Raw genomic sequence first — 17,319 nt, forward strand, 5'->3', positions numbered from 1 at the left:
CTTAAACTAGAATAGTTATAATTTAGTATACAATAAAAAGGACATTAAAACAGTCCTGTTTCTTTTAAAAATGTATTTCTCAAAGTCCCAGTAGTAAGTCATTGCAAATATTACAATATGGCATGAATGCAGTAATAGTATAGAATGTTTTATTAAAATGTGCTTTCTTTGACTTTCCTGCTGTAATACAGCAAGCGAGTGCAATAACTGATCAGATTAAGGACACAGCGTGTGAATGACATAACTTTTATTAAAATTTGATATTAATTCAGAACTCTAAATACTCGTGATTGCTAATTCTCTTTATACTGAATACTAGTGAATATTAGTATAGTAATTAAAGTATAAGCATATAGTATACTATCACTTTAGATTTCCCTTTGATAATCCAGTATCAGCCTTAGGAGTACATGTGGTATGAAGAAACTGTTGCAATATTAATATCAACGTACATTTCTATGCTCTGTAGTACAATTTGGGGTAAATAAGTATAAGCATTTGTTAGCTTGTACTAAAAAAAAATAACCATATGAAGAACCACATTAGGGGGAAAAGCAGTTAGCTGACACATGGCAACTGTTGAAAGCAAAGTGCAATGTTTAGAGTATTATAACTTACCGAAGAGCATCAAAGTGGTAAATAAATCTAGTTATAAAGTGCTACTAACAGTCGAGGGTTCTGGAGTACTCGCTCACAAAATACTTTTTTGCTCATCTGCAATCTCACCTTTTTCTTTTTCAAACAAATAATACCGCAGCAATCATGGCCATGACAAGGTAAGCAACACAAAATTTCATCTTTGTCCAAACAACTTTAAAAAAGAAAGGAAAACAACTAGAGTGAGACCGCGGGACAGAATACGCTGGGTGATCAGCTTGTAACAGTTGATTTCACAAGTGGAAGGCGTACAGGTTACATGTTACACAAAGTGGCCCACTGGAGTCCCTGCTCTGTCGGCAGCGTGAAGCCCGTCCGCTCACACCTGGTTGGTCATGCTGAACAGCGACTGACCAAGAGACGAACCGCTCTCGTAGACTGCGCTCGACCCAGTCATGGCGGCGAGAGTGTCGGAAGAGAGGGGGCCGACGCCTGGCTCCCCCACGGCCTCCGCTCCGGTCTGGCCCGCTGCCTCTGTGGGCTGAAGCTAGTCTGTCCGCCGCCGGGCTCCGCCCCCTCGCGTTTCCCCTTGAGCGATCCGTTCGACGCGGGCGCCTGGTCCAGCTGCTCGGCCGGGACGAGGGGCTGCCGGTCCTCCTCCTCGCAGATGGCAAACACGGGCACGCTGATGTGGTCGCTCTCGCTCGGGAAGTCGCGCCTCTTCCCCGCCTGGCCGCCCTCAATCTGACTCTGGCTGGAGGGAGGTGGGACAGAGCCGGGTTCTGACGGGGCGGCCTCGGCGTGAGGAGCCCCGGGGGCTTTAGTGGGCTCCGTGGCCCCGGTGAGGAGGCCGAAGCAGGGCCCCGTGAAGCGGGAGCGGCGCAGGTTGCTGGTGGAGTTGAGGCGCCGTTGCCTCTGGGCGGGCTGCGAAAGAGGGTAGGAGGCATTGCTGATCGACGAGTCGGAGTTGCCGCTCTTGTCCCCCTTGGTGTCCAGGTGAACGTCCGAGAGGACTCTCCTTCTGTCCTCCCCTCCGCAGTCAGCCACCAAACTGGACGGAACCTGGAACATGACATGAGATTAAGAAATTGAAGTATCTCAACCCTTCTGCATCCCCAATACGACAAGAAAATAGTACTGTTTGAATACAATTCGAAAAGACAAGCTTCAGTCATGTCAAATCAAAAAAAAATAATCTGCATAATTTGTCCTCATCAACCCTCACATGCCATACACGGCTCTGTGTGTGGAAACATCAAAAGGTTCCGTTACTGACGCTGTCCACCAGCTTGGTGAAGGGACTGTTGGAGTTCCAGCTGCACCACTTCTTGTGCAGCTGTGGCAGAGGAGGGAGGAAGTCCTGGAAGGTGCGCACGCTCCACGCTCTGGGCCTGGCACAGCCGCCGCCGCCGTCCTTGGGAGACCTGGCGCCAGCGGGCGAGGTGGCAGAGTCTGGCGAGGGCCAATCGCCCGCAGAGCTGGGGCCGGTGTCGCTGTGACGGAGAAACCGCTCCCTCTGCTAAGAAGGATCACATAGATTAGACCAAGTAGTCTGGGCCTGTCGAGCTCTTGAGCACGATACAGTGTCTCCTGGAAGACGCATCGTCTTCAGCTCCTGAAAGATGATATAATACGCCATTTTAAAAAAAGGACAGGCTGCTGCTATAGCTTATTTTCTTTACAGACAAACATACTAATAATGAGACTTTTTATAATATAAATGATTTTAATTGATATTTTTAGGACATGTTAAACCATTTTTATGACATGAACAAGTTTATTGGCACACTATGCTACAGTTTTAATAATAGTATGAATTTTTATGGCAAACTAGTGGAAGTTTTCACCGCAATTTCATCACTAGGCGTCATTTCATTGACTGACTATTTTCAATTAAGGAACTGCTTTAAAAAAAATCATGTTCATCAATATAAATGAAGACGAAAAGAAGGATGTGGGACCTGAAACGTTGGCGCAGCACATTGGCCCTGCATTTGGCAGGGGACTGGTGCCATTTTCCTTCTCTGCTCTCAAACATTAAGAAAATGACTCTGTATTGCAATAACACACAATCACATAGTAGCATCACATGACCCTCATGGTGGGGTATTAGGAATTGAGTGGCAGCCAGTCTGCTTATTGCACCGTCTACATTTCCTCCCAACCCCTGAATTTCTCCCTGCATGTTGTCTTGTGTTCCATATTAATGGATTAGCCACAAGGAACTGTACTGATTAGCTTAGCGCTCAGTCACACAACCAGCCAGCTAAGCATTTGTGCCTCACAAACCAATCTCAAATCATTCTTTTTTAAGTAGAGCTTTTAAGAAAACAGCAGGGGGGTGGGATTGATTTCAGTGCATTACAGCTCCATGCAAGTCACTTTTTGAGAGAATACTTTCCAGGATAATTAACTGGTGAGATGTGCAAAGGCGATGTTATCCTCCCTGATTGGTCAGCTGCTGTTGCTTGGGGGAGGGCGAAGGTTTTAGGGGTTGCAACCATCAGACAGAGAAGGAGTCCAGATAATCCTTTACACAGTCACTAGCAGCTAGCTTTGTCTAGACAAGAATTAGCTGGGGGTTTAAATGACGTTCTTTTAAAGCGCTACAAAACAAAAGATAACTTTTAGATTTGACAGACAAGGGGAGAAATCAGCAATCTAAAAGTTGCTTATAAGCCATGGCTTGATAAGGTGGGGTCTAAGACCCCAGAGGGGCGACTGCAAAGGCCTGACACTCCCCAATAAAACAGAAACAGTTGACTTAAGTCTGTTGAATTTAGGACAGCGACGAATGTACGAGACCGTTTTGATCCAGACTTCTCTTGATTCGGGTTTTAGCATTTTCCCGTCGCTTTATTGCATCTGTCAGAGGTCTTTAGCAACAAAATAAACTAAAATGTTGGTTCATGGCTGGATGCACGGCTACATATTCGGTGGTGTGTGGCATGGAAATATCACGCCGACCCGAAAGTCCACCTGGCAATGACATTGAGAAGATAAATGTGGTATTTTTATGGTGACCGTGGCTGCTGTTAACCAGCGCAGCCTTTCTTAAACATTGTTTACATGGACATCAGCATTGAGGAGACACACAGGCAGACCACACACTGCGTGCCAAAGTGTTCATGACGCACGCACGCACACACGCACGCACACAATTGGAGCTGGGAATCTGGCTCTCTAGATAATACTCCATTAGCCTTGGCTGCAGGAAAGCTTGCCAGTCCTTCATAAAGCTGCCAGAGCGGGGTTTTTTTCTTCACCGACTCTTATTCCAGGAAAATACAAAAGAAAGCAGAGAAAAACATGCTTGGTTGAACAGTTTTTTAACCCTTCTCCCATTTTATCATTATACAAATTTTCATCCTCGTACTTTTCATAATTCCAGACTGTACCACGTGTGAGCCTGTGGAATTGTTACGTTTAGGAACACTGGGTCATTTCAAAGCTATTAGAGCCCCGTATCCTCTGATGCTCATGGGTTCAGGGTTCATTTGTTCAAAGCAAAGAGATCACCCACTGCCAGTTTGGGCTTGAGATCAAAAAGGCAGTTTCAGTCTCCACTGTATAGTATCACGACTACTTTCAGATAGCGGTGGACAAAGCAACTGCCAGAGATTGCCATCCACCGAGCCGCCCAACTAGCATGTAGATTGTCTCATGAATGTCCAGCCTGCATGAAACGGTGCCTTACCGTGTGAGGCGAGAAGGGCAGCCTGCTTGGGCTGGTGGCTGAAGATACAATAAAAACCTCATCTGCACCAAGGTCGAGTTCAGTCAACCCGCTGCAGGAAAGGTCCACCTCTGCACTTTGGGAAATGTCACCGCCTGCACTGACTGCATAAACAGACAGAATAAAAACTCAAGACACAAACTATATCAAGATATGTGATATTTATGATGTTGTATTCGAATGGGTGGGCTAATCTCCTGTTTGTAAGCAATGTGTTCTGGTGTAACCTTCTTACACCGTGACGGGAGCACACACAGAGAGGGACTTTACTCCCCCGTTGTTCCAACTACTCCCAGACTGCTTTGTGGGTTAAATGCCACAACCCACAAATCTCTGGGCCTGGGTTCAGTCCCACCGAGAGAGAAAGAAGCCTTTGGATAGTTCCAGGATCAAGTCTGTGTGCTGGTATTAAACTAATGCAACTTCCCCTTTCATTGAACACTCTAATGACCCACCCAGAGTCCTAAGAGGGTTCCTCGGTTTGTTTTAATAATGCAATACTGATTGAACGCAATACTGCTTGTAACAATCGAAGAAAACTTCTGAAAAGTCGGTGGCAATTTGCCTGTATTAGAAGAAGCACTGGACAGTAAACACGCGCAGAAATAACCACAATTGATCAACATATAAAGAAAGCGCGCCAACAGATACACACCAGCAGAAAATGGTAAGTAGGTCCAGGTACATTCCTCAAACTCCGGGCCTCCACTTTTAAACGACAGCACCAAAACATTAACAGATTGTTGCTTTGCCAGAAAATTAACTAACGATAAGATTTACATTGTGTTTGTTATTATAATTCCTAAAATTATTTTAGTCAAAAGAAATAGAAATCAAAATCTTTGGGAAATCAATTGGCCTTTGGGTTTGCTGCAAATCCTTTAGCATATAGTCATATAGTTTATCTTTTTAAACACAATACATATTTGTATAGCGCTTAAAAAAACAAAAATAAAAAAAAACACTCAATGCACGTCACATGGTAAAAGATAAATAACACATATGTTCATCATCGATACAGTATAATTCATTTGAGTGCAATTGATCGATTGTGCGTGCACGTCGAGTGAGAGATGATTTAGTCCTAACCTGTGTGTGGCGGGCTGTCGTTGTTGTTGTCATGCTCCGTGGTTCCTTCCAGGTTGCTCTGATTCTCAGCCATCAGCTGCAGCTCGCTGACCTCAGCCGCCGTGTTCTGGACTCCCTCCGGCACCTACAACACCAGATTACAGCGCAACGCACTCCAGTTAACCGCCCTCGTGCATCGTCAAGTTCATACCAGAGGTGTCAGGTACAGGTGTTCTGAGAGGGAATCGAGCGCAACAAAACCAGGGTCTTGCAAGGACTTGTATCACGGCGTGCGTTTCATTATTTACAATTCCCTTAAAGCCTCAAACAACCTCTCTCAAGCTGCATGACCCGATGACACACGCAGCACTCTGTGGAGCCACAAAAGGCTTCATACAGCTGTTTTCACAAAAGCAGTCATACTCCTGAAAACAGATGTGGAATTCCACTGATATTAAAATGAATGAATCTGAATGACAGTAACAATATCAACAGTTTACAACATTATTGCATGATGTAAATCACTATAATCCGGTTCATCATTATTTGTTGCCACACTGTATTGGTAGTGCTGCTCTGTGGGAGAGGGGAGTGCCAGAGCAATAGACTTCAGGGGCAAAGAATATTAAACGAAATGTCCAGTGATCCCAGATAATGCTCGAGTTTCAGAGGAATGTCAGACTAACAAATAAGGCGATAGTCAGTAGGGGAGGAGAGAGAGTGACACGGAGACAAAGGGAGAAGATACGAGCGAGTACACAGTGTTTTCCGTACCTCAGAGGTGCTGGATGCACAGGAGCTTGCTCTCTTTGGACACAGGTTGGGTCTGAAAAACATACAATTTAGTTTAAAATATAAGCCATACCCTCTGGTGTTCACAATTTGATCACAAATTCTAAAATGGGCACTATACCATACAACTGTATACAATTTTAGCTTATTTACAAAGCAACCACCTAACTTAAAATGTAATAACTTCAACATTAGTCTCACTTTCCCCTACATAGTTGCTCTATTGCAGTGTTGGATGATGGGAGTCAAATGCACCATAATCTCATATTCACACACGCCAGACCTCTGGCAGTTCAGTTCTGTTGCAAAGATGTTTTTGTTGTACTTTCTTCTTCCTGTTGTCGGGATCTCCGATCCCCCCGAGTTGGTTGATGAGAAGGATCGCAACACGTTGATCAATTAGTCAAAAAGTTAACATTTATTTAGAAGAGAAAAAGATTACATGAGCAATTCTCCGCAGATATCTGGCTCTAACTATTGCTTGCAAGCAGGAGGTCAAACACACAAGCACGTATCTCAGCGTTCGGTGTAATGGCGTCCCCGAGCAGTAAAAACGCTGAGTTTTTATACACATGAAGACCATCCTCAGTGCCAGTTACGAGAAGCTACAAATCAGGTTGAGATAAGAACCCAGGTGAAGCTGAGGGTAGCACACACTGCTCCTTTGTTCGAGCGTCTATGAGAGCAAGTTAACTCCCTTCTTTAGACACAGCTGCAAACCTTAAATCTGTCTTTGCCCATCACGGTCAAATACAGACACTTGAGGCCCGGCTTTAGCACAAAACACTGTTATAATATATTTTACCATTACATGCATCTCACACTGTATAGATGCACAGCCCTTTTATCACTGCCGCTGACTATGTCAAGTATTTCCTTCCCCAGGTGCACAGGTGGCTTTATACAAAACGATCTTATGAACCGGGAAACCAATATCAATTGTCTACTATTATCACGCTTTCCTGTTCTGTTCTGTTCTTTCGTCCACGTGAACCAATGAAACATGCAGAAATGCAAGTACTCTCTTACAACAAATTACCACCTGAATGAGTTATTTTCCGGCCGCCGGGCCAGAGCAGCAACGCCTGCTGTGTTATTGCTGCTTTAAAAACTTGCAACATCTTGCCTTGCACGCCACGCTAATTCTTTTCCAGGTTTTTTTTATAAACTGGAGAAAAAACAAACAGCTGACGGTCAGTTTGTATGTGATGCATTTCCTAGCTTCTGAATGACTGGTGTTGCTAATTGCACTTTGTTTTTATTGGACATGTGTAAACAACGTCATTAATAGTGAGAACCCGTGGAGTTATTGGGCCTAATGGATGAGTCACTCAGCTGGATGAGCACAAATCACATTAAACAGAGGAGGTTTCTCACAACACTGCATACTAAGGCCAGTGCTTAACCCAAATCTAGACCTTTGTAGACATTTAATCTACCTGGACTAGCAGGGTAAAACGGTGTACTATTACAAACCTCAAAACGTCTGTGTCCATTGTCCCCTGGGATGGACAAGAGAGAACAGCTTGTAAATTACACCTTTTGATTGTTTCACAACGCTATTGGTACCAAACTCACATGAGTTTTCTTTCCCCTTGTTGTCCCCGTTTCCCCGCCCATTCACTTTCATGCAGCCTGTGCTGGAATTGATGCCAGGTGCTTTACCTCGAATGCCCCGCTGTCCATGATGAGAATACTCCACATCAAGGAAGCCGCAGTTGCAGCCAAACCCAACTAATCACCAAGGGTCACCACATAAGGGACCAACGCTTCCAGCTGAGTCAACAAAACAAGGTGGTGATTGTGTATGTGCAAGTAAGTACATCTGTGTGTGTGTGTGTGTGTGTGTGTGTGTGTGTGTGTGTGTGTGTGTGTGTGTGTGTGTGTGTGTGTGTGTGTGTGTGTGTGTGTGTTCATTTACTGTTAGACCAGCCCATTTCCATTCATGGGAGAAATCCCAGATAAGACTAAAAAGAAAAAAGGCATTTGAATGGATTAAAATGGGCCAAACAACTAAAGAAATAGTTAGACTTCCTCCTCCGGATAACAGAAATATCTGCACTGGAGTTTAAGGCTGTCAATCTCAGATATTTTAATCTAAAACTAAAATGTCAAACTGTTGATGACAGCAGGGGAATCATCAGAATCACTCAAACTGATACAAAACATTTGCAAGTTTTAACCAGCAAATGCAAAAATTACTCAATTATATCTCCATGGCTTTCATTTGTATGGATCATAACTCAACAAAAGCCAGAACTTACTGGCTGATGCCGGTTTATATCAACTTCTCAGATTGTACTTAGTTAGTTTATCTCTTACTGAAAAGCAGTTTTTAAAAGAAATAATTTAAATGCCATGCGTTTGGTCTGAAAAATGCAGCTCATCAGTGGCAAATAGTAAAACCATCTATTATCCGTGCGATTTTATTTTTAGCGTCCTATGAATAAAAATAATATACTGCTGTTACCTGAATATGATGCAGAGGGCACTCGTAAGGATCATCGCGAAGAAGGCCGCTCCGCTCACGGCAGCCAGGAAAGAGTCCACCTTGCTGGCTGTGGCAGCAGAGGCACGGCGGTCCCCCCCAGGCTCGGTCAGGTTGTGGTAGTGGAAGAGAAGGGCGAAGCCGCGGCCCCAGTGAGTGGTGGTGATGAGCTCCATGATGACCTCCACCATCTCCCGGCTGGAGCCGAAAACCAGCTGGCTGTTGGGAGGCCGGTTGGACCCACAGAACCTGGAGGAGAAGGTGATGAGGTCCGAGATGTAGAGGACGTCGTGGGGGCAGGCGTCGAGCTCCGAGTGCAGGGTGCCTGGGCTCGCGGCTGGAGTGTCGGTGGAGTGCGGCGAGGCGACGGTGGCCTCTTGCACTGTGATCGGGTTAGAGCCGGGAATGAGGTCTGCCCTGAGGTGAGACGAGGAGACGGAGTTGACGGTCTTGTCTTCTGGAGACACAGCACCGGGTAGGAGAAGGGGAGAGGGGGGAGATGGCGAAGAAAGGCCACCGGAGGTCTCCGCTGATCTTTTGGCAGAATTTGAGACTTTGGCGACCTCCATCTTTGTGGACCGTTCTTGGACCACCACTTGGTTGACCCGGCCATTTTGGGAGGACTGCTTAGTCTTTGCAACAGCCCGTACGCGCTGCAGCATGGGCTCTTCTGCTACCTCTAAGCTGCCAGGAGTGAAAGTCCCCTCTTGGTCTGGCTCTTCCTTTGCAAAATTGGAGAAAGCGGAGTACTGGGCAAGGTCATGTTTTTCAAACACATCAAAGTCAAATATCTCCAGAACAAGCTGGTAATCGACAGGCACAAAGAACTGCCAAACACAGTGTGTCCCAGATGAGTAGTTGTAGGGGAAGCCGGGGGACAGAATGAGGCCTTGGACGTCCACCACATCCACCCTGGCACCACAGTCAAAGTATACCTGCAATGTGAATCATCAAGTGAGTGAATCTTCATTTTAAAGCCGCATTCATGGTATATAAGAAGAGTTTGGCAGTATTATATTACATTCTGCCTAGATTCTAAAATGAGTAATGTTGTCGGATAATGGAGGCTAAGTGATTAAACTCTCTATGTCAAAGGACATAGAGTTTTAGTTTTAGATTGCTCACTAACACAAACCAGCTTGAAACTGAACTATTCAACTCCGCAGCACTGCCTTTATTTCAAAGCCAGTGTGTTGCCTGCTTGGGTAACCCTGGGGAGGGTATTTCTTCAAACATGTTGGCCGTAATTCATCCCAGGTGTGTGCGGGACCTGGAATCTAAGCAGAGGCAGATGTGTGGCCGGGCCAGGGAGCTGGGGATCTGACCTTAGTAGGGGGCCTGCATGTTTATGAGCTTTCCTTTTGGCCTCGGCTCTGGACTGTGGGAATGACCCGACGGGCAGACACCCCATGCCAGACAGGTAACGAACCAACGGCCCGCGGGCGCCACTTGTGCTCTGGACTGGGCTGAAGGTTTAAAGGATGTGGAAGGGGAGAAAGAGGGCAACGGGGACACACAGAAAACCTTAAGGCCAATGGAGCCAGACAGGCCCTCTGATTGCTCCATGGACAATTTATTCCCATCTGAATGAGTTAATCAAAAGGCATTCCTGAGTTAGTAGATTTTACATGCAATTTGAAATCATAACTGGAAGAGAAGACCTCTCGGTCCGCCCTTCAGACACCACGATTGGACCAAAAGCCTTGTCCTTAGTTTATGCAGCCGACAGCCTCATGGCCAGGCAGCAGCATATAGCACACATTGGAGGTAAGCGAGGGCACGGAGGTCACCGTTTAGTCACGTTTCCACTAAATTGAATCGGCCAAATTGACAAATTTTTTTCCCCCCACAATTCCGGGAATGGGAATTTGGATCTTCGGTTTTCCTCTGACATCGTTAAGCAATCACTTTGGCACATGGCATGCCTACACGCTTTCTATAAATGAATGAACTACAGGGACGAATTATGGATGACATTTGAACGGGCCGAATGCCATTCCTGCTGCGGCTGAAGGGAGTAAGCCGATTTGGGGTTCACGGTGTTTGCGCAAGGAGGGGGAACACTTCACAATATGGGGGCATAACAGGGGGGGAAGAGAAGGACAGCGTGTCCTCTTTTAGGGCAAGAATGTCCAGCGGTGAATGAATGTACGTTTGTTCACACTGTTGCGCTGCTGGTCCTCACCCTGTTTTTAGAAAAGTAAACAATCGCAGGTTGCAAATTAACGCTCATTTATGAATTAACGGCCTCACAGAGACTGCGTCGTCAGGCCGAGGCTGCCGGGAGGTCCCCGGCACCATGGGATGTGCATGCTAGACTACACATGAAAGGGCCCCAAAGGGCCACAGTGTCAGACGGAAATGGGACATGCGTATAATGGCAAACATCGGCGTTGTGTTACATCACAGGCCGCTCCACTGGCAGGTTGGTGATAATTCAGGGATGCTTTTTCTCTTTGAGAAACCGTTTAGGTGAGCCCCCACCCACAAACGGGGGAGTGCGGATCATATTTTAATGAAGTGACGCTAATAAGTACAAGGCAGGCTGAAAGTTTATATAAGGGACGGCTGGTCATTATGGCCCAGTTGTGCCACTGACGGGGGAGTAGATCAACTGAGCTCATAATTGTCTGAAATGACTTGTTCAGTGAAACATCAGACCAGCTGCTTTCATTACTTAGAGGCCCCTGACAAATCGTATTGTTCTACCGTTTTCACTCTACGGCAGTATATCTTTAAAAAAAAAAAAATTATTCTCAATCACGCCTGTCTAATTACGACAAAGGAGAATAAAGTATAAAAATATATTTTTTTAATATGATTTTTATTTATAAAAATTATATTTAAAACAATTCCAACCAGAATATGTATTAATAGGGGACGGGGTTTTTATATTTTGGACGAGGCAGGAGGTCAGAAAAAAAGATGAGAAATAAAACAAAAATAGTAATAGCAATAGTTCTTTGCTAGATAAAATGTAAACAAAAAAAAAGATTAACCACTGTAAAGGTGAACAGGCCCAAAAACAACAACAGCGCTTGTTAGTACACCTTCGTTTGACAAAACAGAAGTCTGACCTAAACTGTTGGCTGTAACACGGCTTTCTTAAACCACCCAGGCTGTGAAAACTCTGCAACACGAGCTGCTGAAGTACTGTTAGTACACACACACACACACACACACACACACACACACACACACACACACACACACACACACACACACACACACACACACACACACACACACACACACACACACACACACACACACACACACACACACACACACACTTTGCCTCTCACGCACAAACAGCCTCGGACTGGCTCATAAACAGGCAGGCGGGCCCCTGAAAAGGGGGCAGGAATCCTCACCAGCCCTGTTTACTGGAGAAGCAAGCGACACTGCTTCACAGGGTTGGTGCTTGAGCAGCAGCAGCAGTTCAGGGCGCTTTCCGATCACAGCCAATTCCTCAGGTCTGGACCGATACCAACATCCCAGCTTTGTGCACCGATAGTTTGTAGTCTGCACCGAATCGAGGGCCATTATCCTTAATTTAGTCAAGTAGACAGACAGGGTTGGAGATCTGACTGATACGTACCTGAGGTGACACAATATCAAGACGAATAGTCAAAGTTGTGTACTCATTCATATTCATATTAGAAGGGACATAAAATAGAAAACTTTCCGGACAACAATAGAGAACATGGCGACACGCGCCGTTACTGCTTAAAAGGGCAAAACGTGAGAAATCGTATCTTTAAAATTTTTTTATTTTTCTCTCATAAATTTTCTCATTTACCGACAACACGCTGCAACATACAGCTAATCAGAAGTTTGGATAAGTTCTTAAAAAAGAGCATTAAACAACGGAGTCAGCAGCTGCAATCCAATTTCAGCAAGATTTTTTCAAATGTTGTCCAGCTGCCTCCAAAAGAAAAGAAAAAAAGAAAGCTGCTTGAGGTCATTTTCCACAGCTGTAAAAAGCGCTAATACTGGAGGCCGGGATGTATCACATAACTCCCCTGTGATGTCAGTGCATCTCCCGATGGGCTCATGTCAGCGGCTGCAGGTCAGGCCCGAGTAAGTTTACAAACAACGGGCGGATTAGGCCCAGGCAGTTCTAGGGTGGCCCTTTTTTTTATGCCGCCGTAGAGCTGGCTCAGCACATTTACACCACCGCCTCGCGCATCCTCGGTGACTTATGAAACGCCTCTTTGAGCGATTGCGTGTTTGGTCAACATTTTATTTGCAGAGCCGTCACAGACACGGAGAAGTGGAAAGCCATAAAAAATAAAAAAAACCTGTTTGCGCTGTGGTCCTCGAACTCGCACAGATGTGCGACTGGGTGGGCAACAGCACAGGGGAATGCACGCTCTCTCCTCCATGTTGGGGGTGTACAAACATAATAACATATTTCCTGCAGAATAAAGTGCTGCTGAGGCTGCGGTGGCTGTTAAAAGGAGTCCGTGGAACCCCGTCGCGAATCATGACCCCCATCTTTACGGTGGTTTTTAAAGAGCTTTGGAGAAACCATTTCCAGATTTAGGAATGCGATCCAGCGAACGCCTCCATGATCATCACTCGTTGGGCAGCACCTCAGTGGGAAGCCCAGTGGTGTGGCGAACTCTGTGACACAGTTAAACTGCAATCAATCAGAGTCCACATGGAGACAACAACCGTTCAAAGTGAAAGCACGCCACGCGAAATGATCAGTTAAGCTCATTTTTTTCCCCCCATTCGACCTTTGCTGTTTGGATCCATTTGCAAAACATTCCAGTAAACAAGCTCAGCATCCCGTTTCTCCTCCTGAAGTTATTTCAACAATCACTTAAGACTTCCAAATCCACCTGGATGAAAAGGAAAATGACTCTGCATTGCAAAAACAATTTTGTACCTTTTCATAAAGTCGCGACTCAATTGGCTATGGAGGAAGCCGGATATTACATGTATTACTTTGGTGTTTTGTTTTACAAGAGAAATGGGGATTTGGTGTTTTGTTGCGAAAATCATAGTGATAGAAAGAAAAATCAATAGAAAAACATAGGTGTTTTTTTATTTTTATTTTGGTAAATTACTATAATCTTTGTTTGGTTTACAAAACTAAAACTTCATGGTGGCACCATAAAAAAATACCAGCATAAATACCCAAGCTTGGGCATGTATGTTTATATTTATAGCTTTATACCATAGAAAGTATTGAGAATTAAGTTACAACCTTACGGTACCTCCTGCATCTGCCCGGGTAGGATGGCTTTCCATCCAATCTCTCCGATCTCTAAAATCCAACCGCCGTGCACTGATCCACAGTGACATGTTTAGCTGTTGACAAAATGTGTGCATCAGATTGTCGGATAATTCATGGGAGGAGTAAGCAAATTCGCCGGGGGCCCACAAATCACCACAATTACAGATGAATGTCCCCTCTTTCCTTCGTGAATAAAACCTCCCGGAAAACAAAGCGCAGCAACAAAACAAAAGAACAAATTCACCCTCCCTGAACCACAGCGCTGAATTGTCGACCGACACACTAGGATGCCTCCCGTTTGTTTCCTGAGGGGGATAGAATAAATTCCAAGCTTGTTTATGCGGTTCCAAAAATCAACTTAATACAAAAGGGGAGCAGAGGACAAAGACATCATTTACCGTGCCCCCTCAGGCAGATAATTGCAAAGATAGTGAGCACCCTATGCACACAGGAACTAAAGCTGGAGACGCTGACAATTCAATATACCAAGGGCTTTTGTTGTCTAGTTCCAAGAGTTGCACCGCTGAGCCGCCATTCTCCATCCGCGGAAGGGGATGACTCTTGACAGGGGGAAGCTTCTCCTAGCTGACAATGTTCTATAGGGGATCCGCCCGTGTCAAGGGCAATCCTTCTGTGCAACGGCATCAGGCGCCGTCGCTAACGGGGGACGTGCGTAAATCAAAATCTGAAGGACATGGAATGAGAAAAGTGGCTGGTCGATGAGGTGTAAAGGATGGCCGCTTCAGTTCAATGACCACAATAAAATCTGGCAGGAAATCAGCTACGATATAAACAAAATTCCTGACATTTTAAGGGAGTTCTGTTGCTTATTTCCATGACCACAGGGAGCACAAAGGGATATTTTAGTGTGAGAATTATCCGCCCACTATTACAATACAGCTGTTACGGCATCAAAGCTATTTTAGAGATCAAACCAGTCAAGCACAGAATACACAAATACGCCTCAGTAACCTGGCAGAAGTTTTAACTATTTAACTTTAACTCACCAGAAGTTAATACGTCAAACATGAATCACAGTGTGATTGAAGGAGAATGTTCGGAGTCTCGCCTGTTTGATCAGGGACAAACTCCTTGCATATCAGGGACACAGCGTGAGAATTTGCCTCAATGAGTGTGAAAAGTAAAACACAGAGTTTCCAGCTCTCAATGTGATTCTCGTTTGAGCAGTTTGGAGTCTGCATGCCACTCTCCAAGTCTGAGGAGCAGTAACATCAGCAACACGCCTGAGTCATCAAAACATCCCTTTGAAAGCCCTTGAGAATATAAAGTTGGGATATTTTAAAATATATCCCAATAAGGCAATATATGCGGCAAAGGCACACAAGAGTAAGTTAGTAAATTCAATACACGTTCGAGTTTTTGATTGACAAATATTACTTTAATTGAAATAGAGCAAGACTGAAGGTGAACCTCGCCGTGCACGTTAAACTGCATGAGGCGGAATGTCGGGGAGAGACGCCGTTTCAAATCACTAACTAACAACAGAAATTGATTTACATGTTATGAGGGGGGGGGGGGGGGGGGAGGTTCTGACACAAGTTTCGCAAGTTCCACTCGGAAAGGAAAGGAAAATGTTGGTCTGCGTCCTTCTCTGCTGTCAGACGGAACGCACGCAGAACCCCATGGCAAAAATTGTCAATCTAAAAGTCTGTCGCCACACTACTATACACCGTAAGACTTGATACAGACGACGTACATTTTAGCAAACAAAATGCATCTTCAGCAGCCTATTAAAGTTTAAAGTGTTAAAGGTTGGCTGGATATTGTTACCTACCCCTTCTCGCACGCGCGTACAGCCGTGATTCGTACGTTAAGTTATTTAGCTAGTAAGCAGAACTGTTGACACTACGGAGGAACTACGTTTTTAATTTAAAATATAGTTGACCAAAGTGTTTCTTTGTGTATCAGATACGCGCCGAAATGATTGGTAGCATCTAACTTTCCTTAAGACAACTTGCTCGAAATCCTCCGGGGTCAGAATGTTTTGCCGTGGAGCAAACATTGTTGAATATCGCGATTTACAAACGCAGTTCGTGGCTTGATTCTCCATACATGTGCGCGCGGTCCTCAGCAGGAATGTAGGTAAAAAGCCTGTGAATAAGTGTCAGCGTATTGTCAACTTACTTTCTGTGCAACGCATCCCATCACGAAGAGCAGGTATGTTGTCATGAAAGCATGGGCCCCGAGCGACGTAACACAACTCATTTTCCTCTAATTGTTCCTCTTTTCAGTGCGACGCACAGTGAACCGTGTCCCGCTCCTCCGCTTCCCTCTCATTCACCTGAAGTATCGGGAGCGCGCTTCCATCGCTCATGGGCGAACGCGAACACGGGTCCGGATCCTTTGCTAAAAGCTGCGCTGTTGTTTACCTTCACCTTTATGTGTGTGGCATCTATCATGAACATGCTCCACGCGTAAATAACGTACTGTGTTTTAGCCAATGACTAGAGCTCTAGGCAGTGCAATAAATGACGACCACACAATACATCATTGGGTCTAGCTATTGTGTGTCTGTAGCCTCCGGTCCTTCTCCCGATGTAGGCAAACAAAGGAAAGTCAAATGTTTTATTGTTGTGCTTGCATCGTGGATTTGGTAATGTGCGATTGAATTATTTGTGGTATACTATATTATTCTCTATAATAGTAACGGCAATTCAATAAATTAATGTGTGTATGAATTTACAATTCATTTGTAAATATTGTACATCTAAATCGATAAACAAATTAAATATAGTCCCTGTTACACAATTATTCATAAAGGCTCATTTCTATATATACATACAAAAAAGGAGGGCCATTGGAAAAAAACAAACTGGAAACGTTCACTCCTATAAATGTTTAGGTCTTCTATATTATGCTCATGTTTTGGGTGGAAGAAAAAACAACAATTGATGTCTGAATGTATGAGGTTGTATGTTTTTTATACCATTGATCAGTCTTTTGTCTACGAAAATGTAATTCACGGCACAGTCGCTAGATGGCACCAAAGTAAAGAAGTTGAGATCTTGCGCCTTTTCATTTTAAAATTATTTTGCTTATTTTTTTCTTGGTTTTATATATCTACTTTTACTTGCATTAAAATTGAATAGGTGGGTCGAAATAGTTTATTAATGACATTTGACTCAAAACTATGATAAAATAAGAATATAGAATACACCTAATTGTTGTTTGTTGTCTGCACGTGTTTATTTTTTGGCAGCATGCGGGTCCCTGTATAAGAGGGAGTTAGTGTATATTGAATTCAGTTCAGACTACTTGCTTGCTTATCACAGAGATGAATATAAACAATAATTTATGCATGGACAAAAAACAGTGAAGAGCATTGTGGTTTCCCCCAAACAGTCCATTATGTGTAGGCCCATGTGCACA

General features: G+C 44.6%; 1 protein-coding gene across 5 annotated transcripts; it reads right to left on the reverse strand.

The window, feature by feature from the left end:
- Positions 1-232: 232 nt before the first annotated feature.
- LOC120831254 (uncharacterized) lies at positions 233-16,493 on the reverse strand. 5 transcript variants are annotated; one of them, XM_040196583.2, is made up of 7 exons: positions 16,075-16,493; positions 8,664-9,616; positions 6,176-6,227; positions 5,423-5,546; positions 4,295-4,437; positions 1,874-2,113; positions 233-1,659 (listed from the first exon to the last, which is right to left on the reverse strand). In XM_040196583.2, the coding sequence occupies exons 1-7, from the start codon at positions 16,153-16,155 to the stop codon at positions 1,051-1,053; spliced, it is 2,202 nt and encodes a 733-aa protein (XP_040052517.2). In that variant the 5' UTR covers positions 16,156-16,493; the 3' UTR covers positions 233-1,050. The 5 variants fall into 5 exon arrangements, with proteins under 5 accessions (XP_040052517.2, XP_040052516.2, XP_077943679.1 ...); XM_040196582.2 differs by having other exon boundaries at positions 1,874-2,116; XM_078087553.1 differs by having other exon boundaries at positions 16,232-16,389.
- Positions 16,494-17,319: the final 826 nt, after the last annotated feature.

Source organism: Gasterosteus aculeatus, chromosome 13, assembly GCF_964276395.1.
Source record: "Gasterosteus aculeatus chromosome 13, fGasAcu3.hap1.1, whole genome shotgun sequence".
Taxonomy (NCBI): Eukaryota; Metazoa; Chordata; class Actinopteri; order Perciformes; family Gasterosteidae; genus Gasterosteus; species Gasterosteus aculeatus.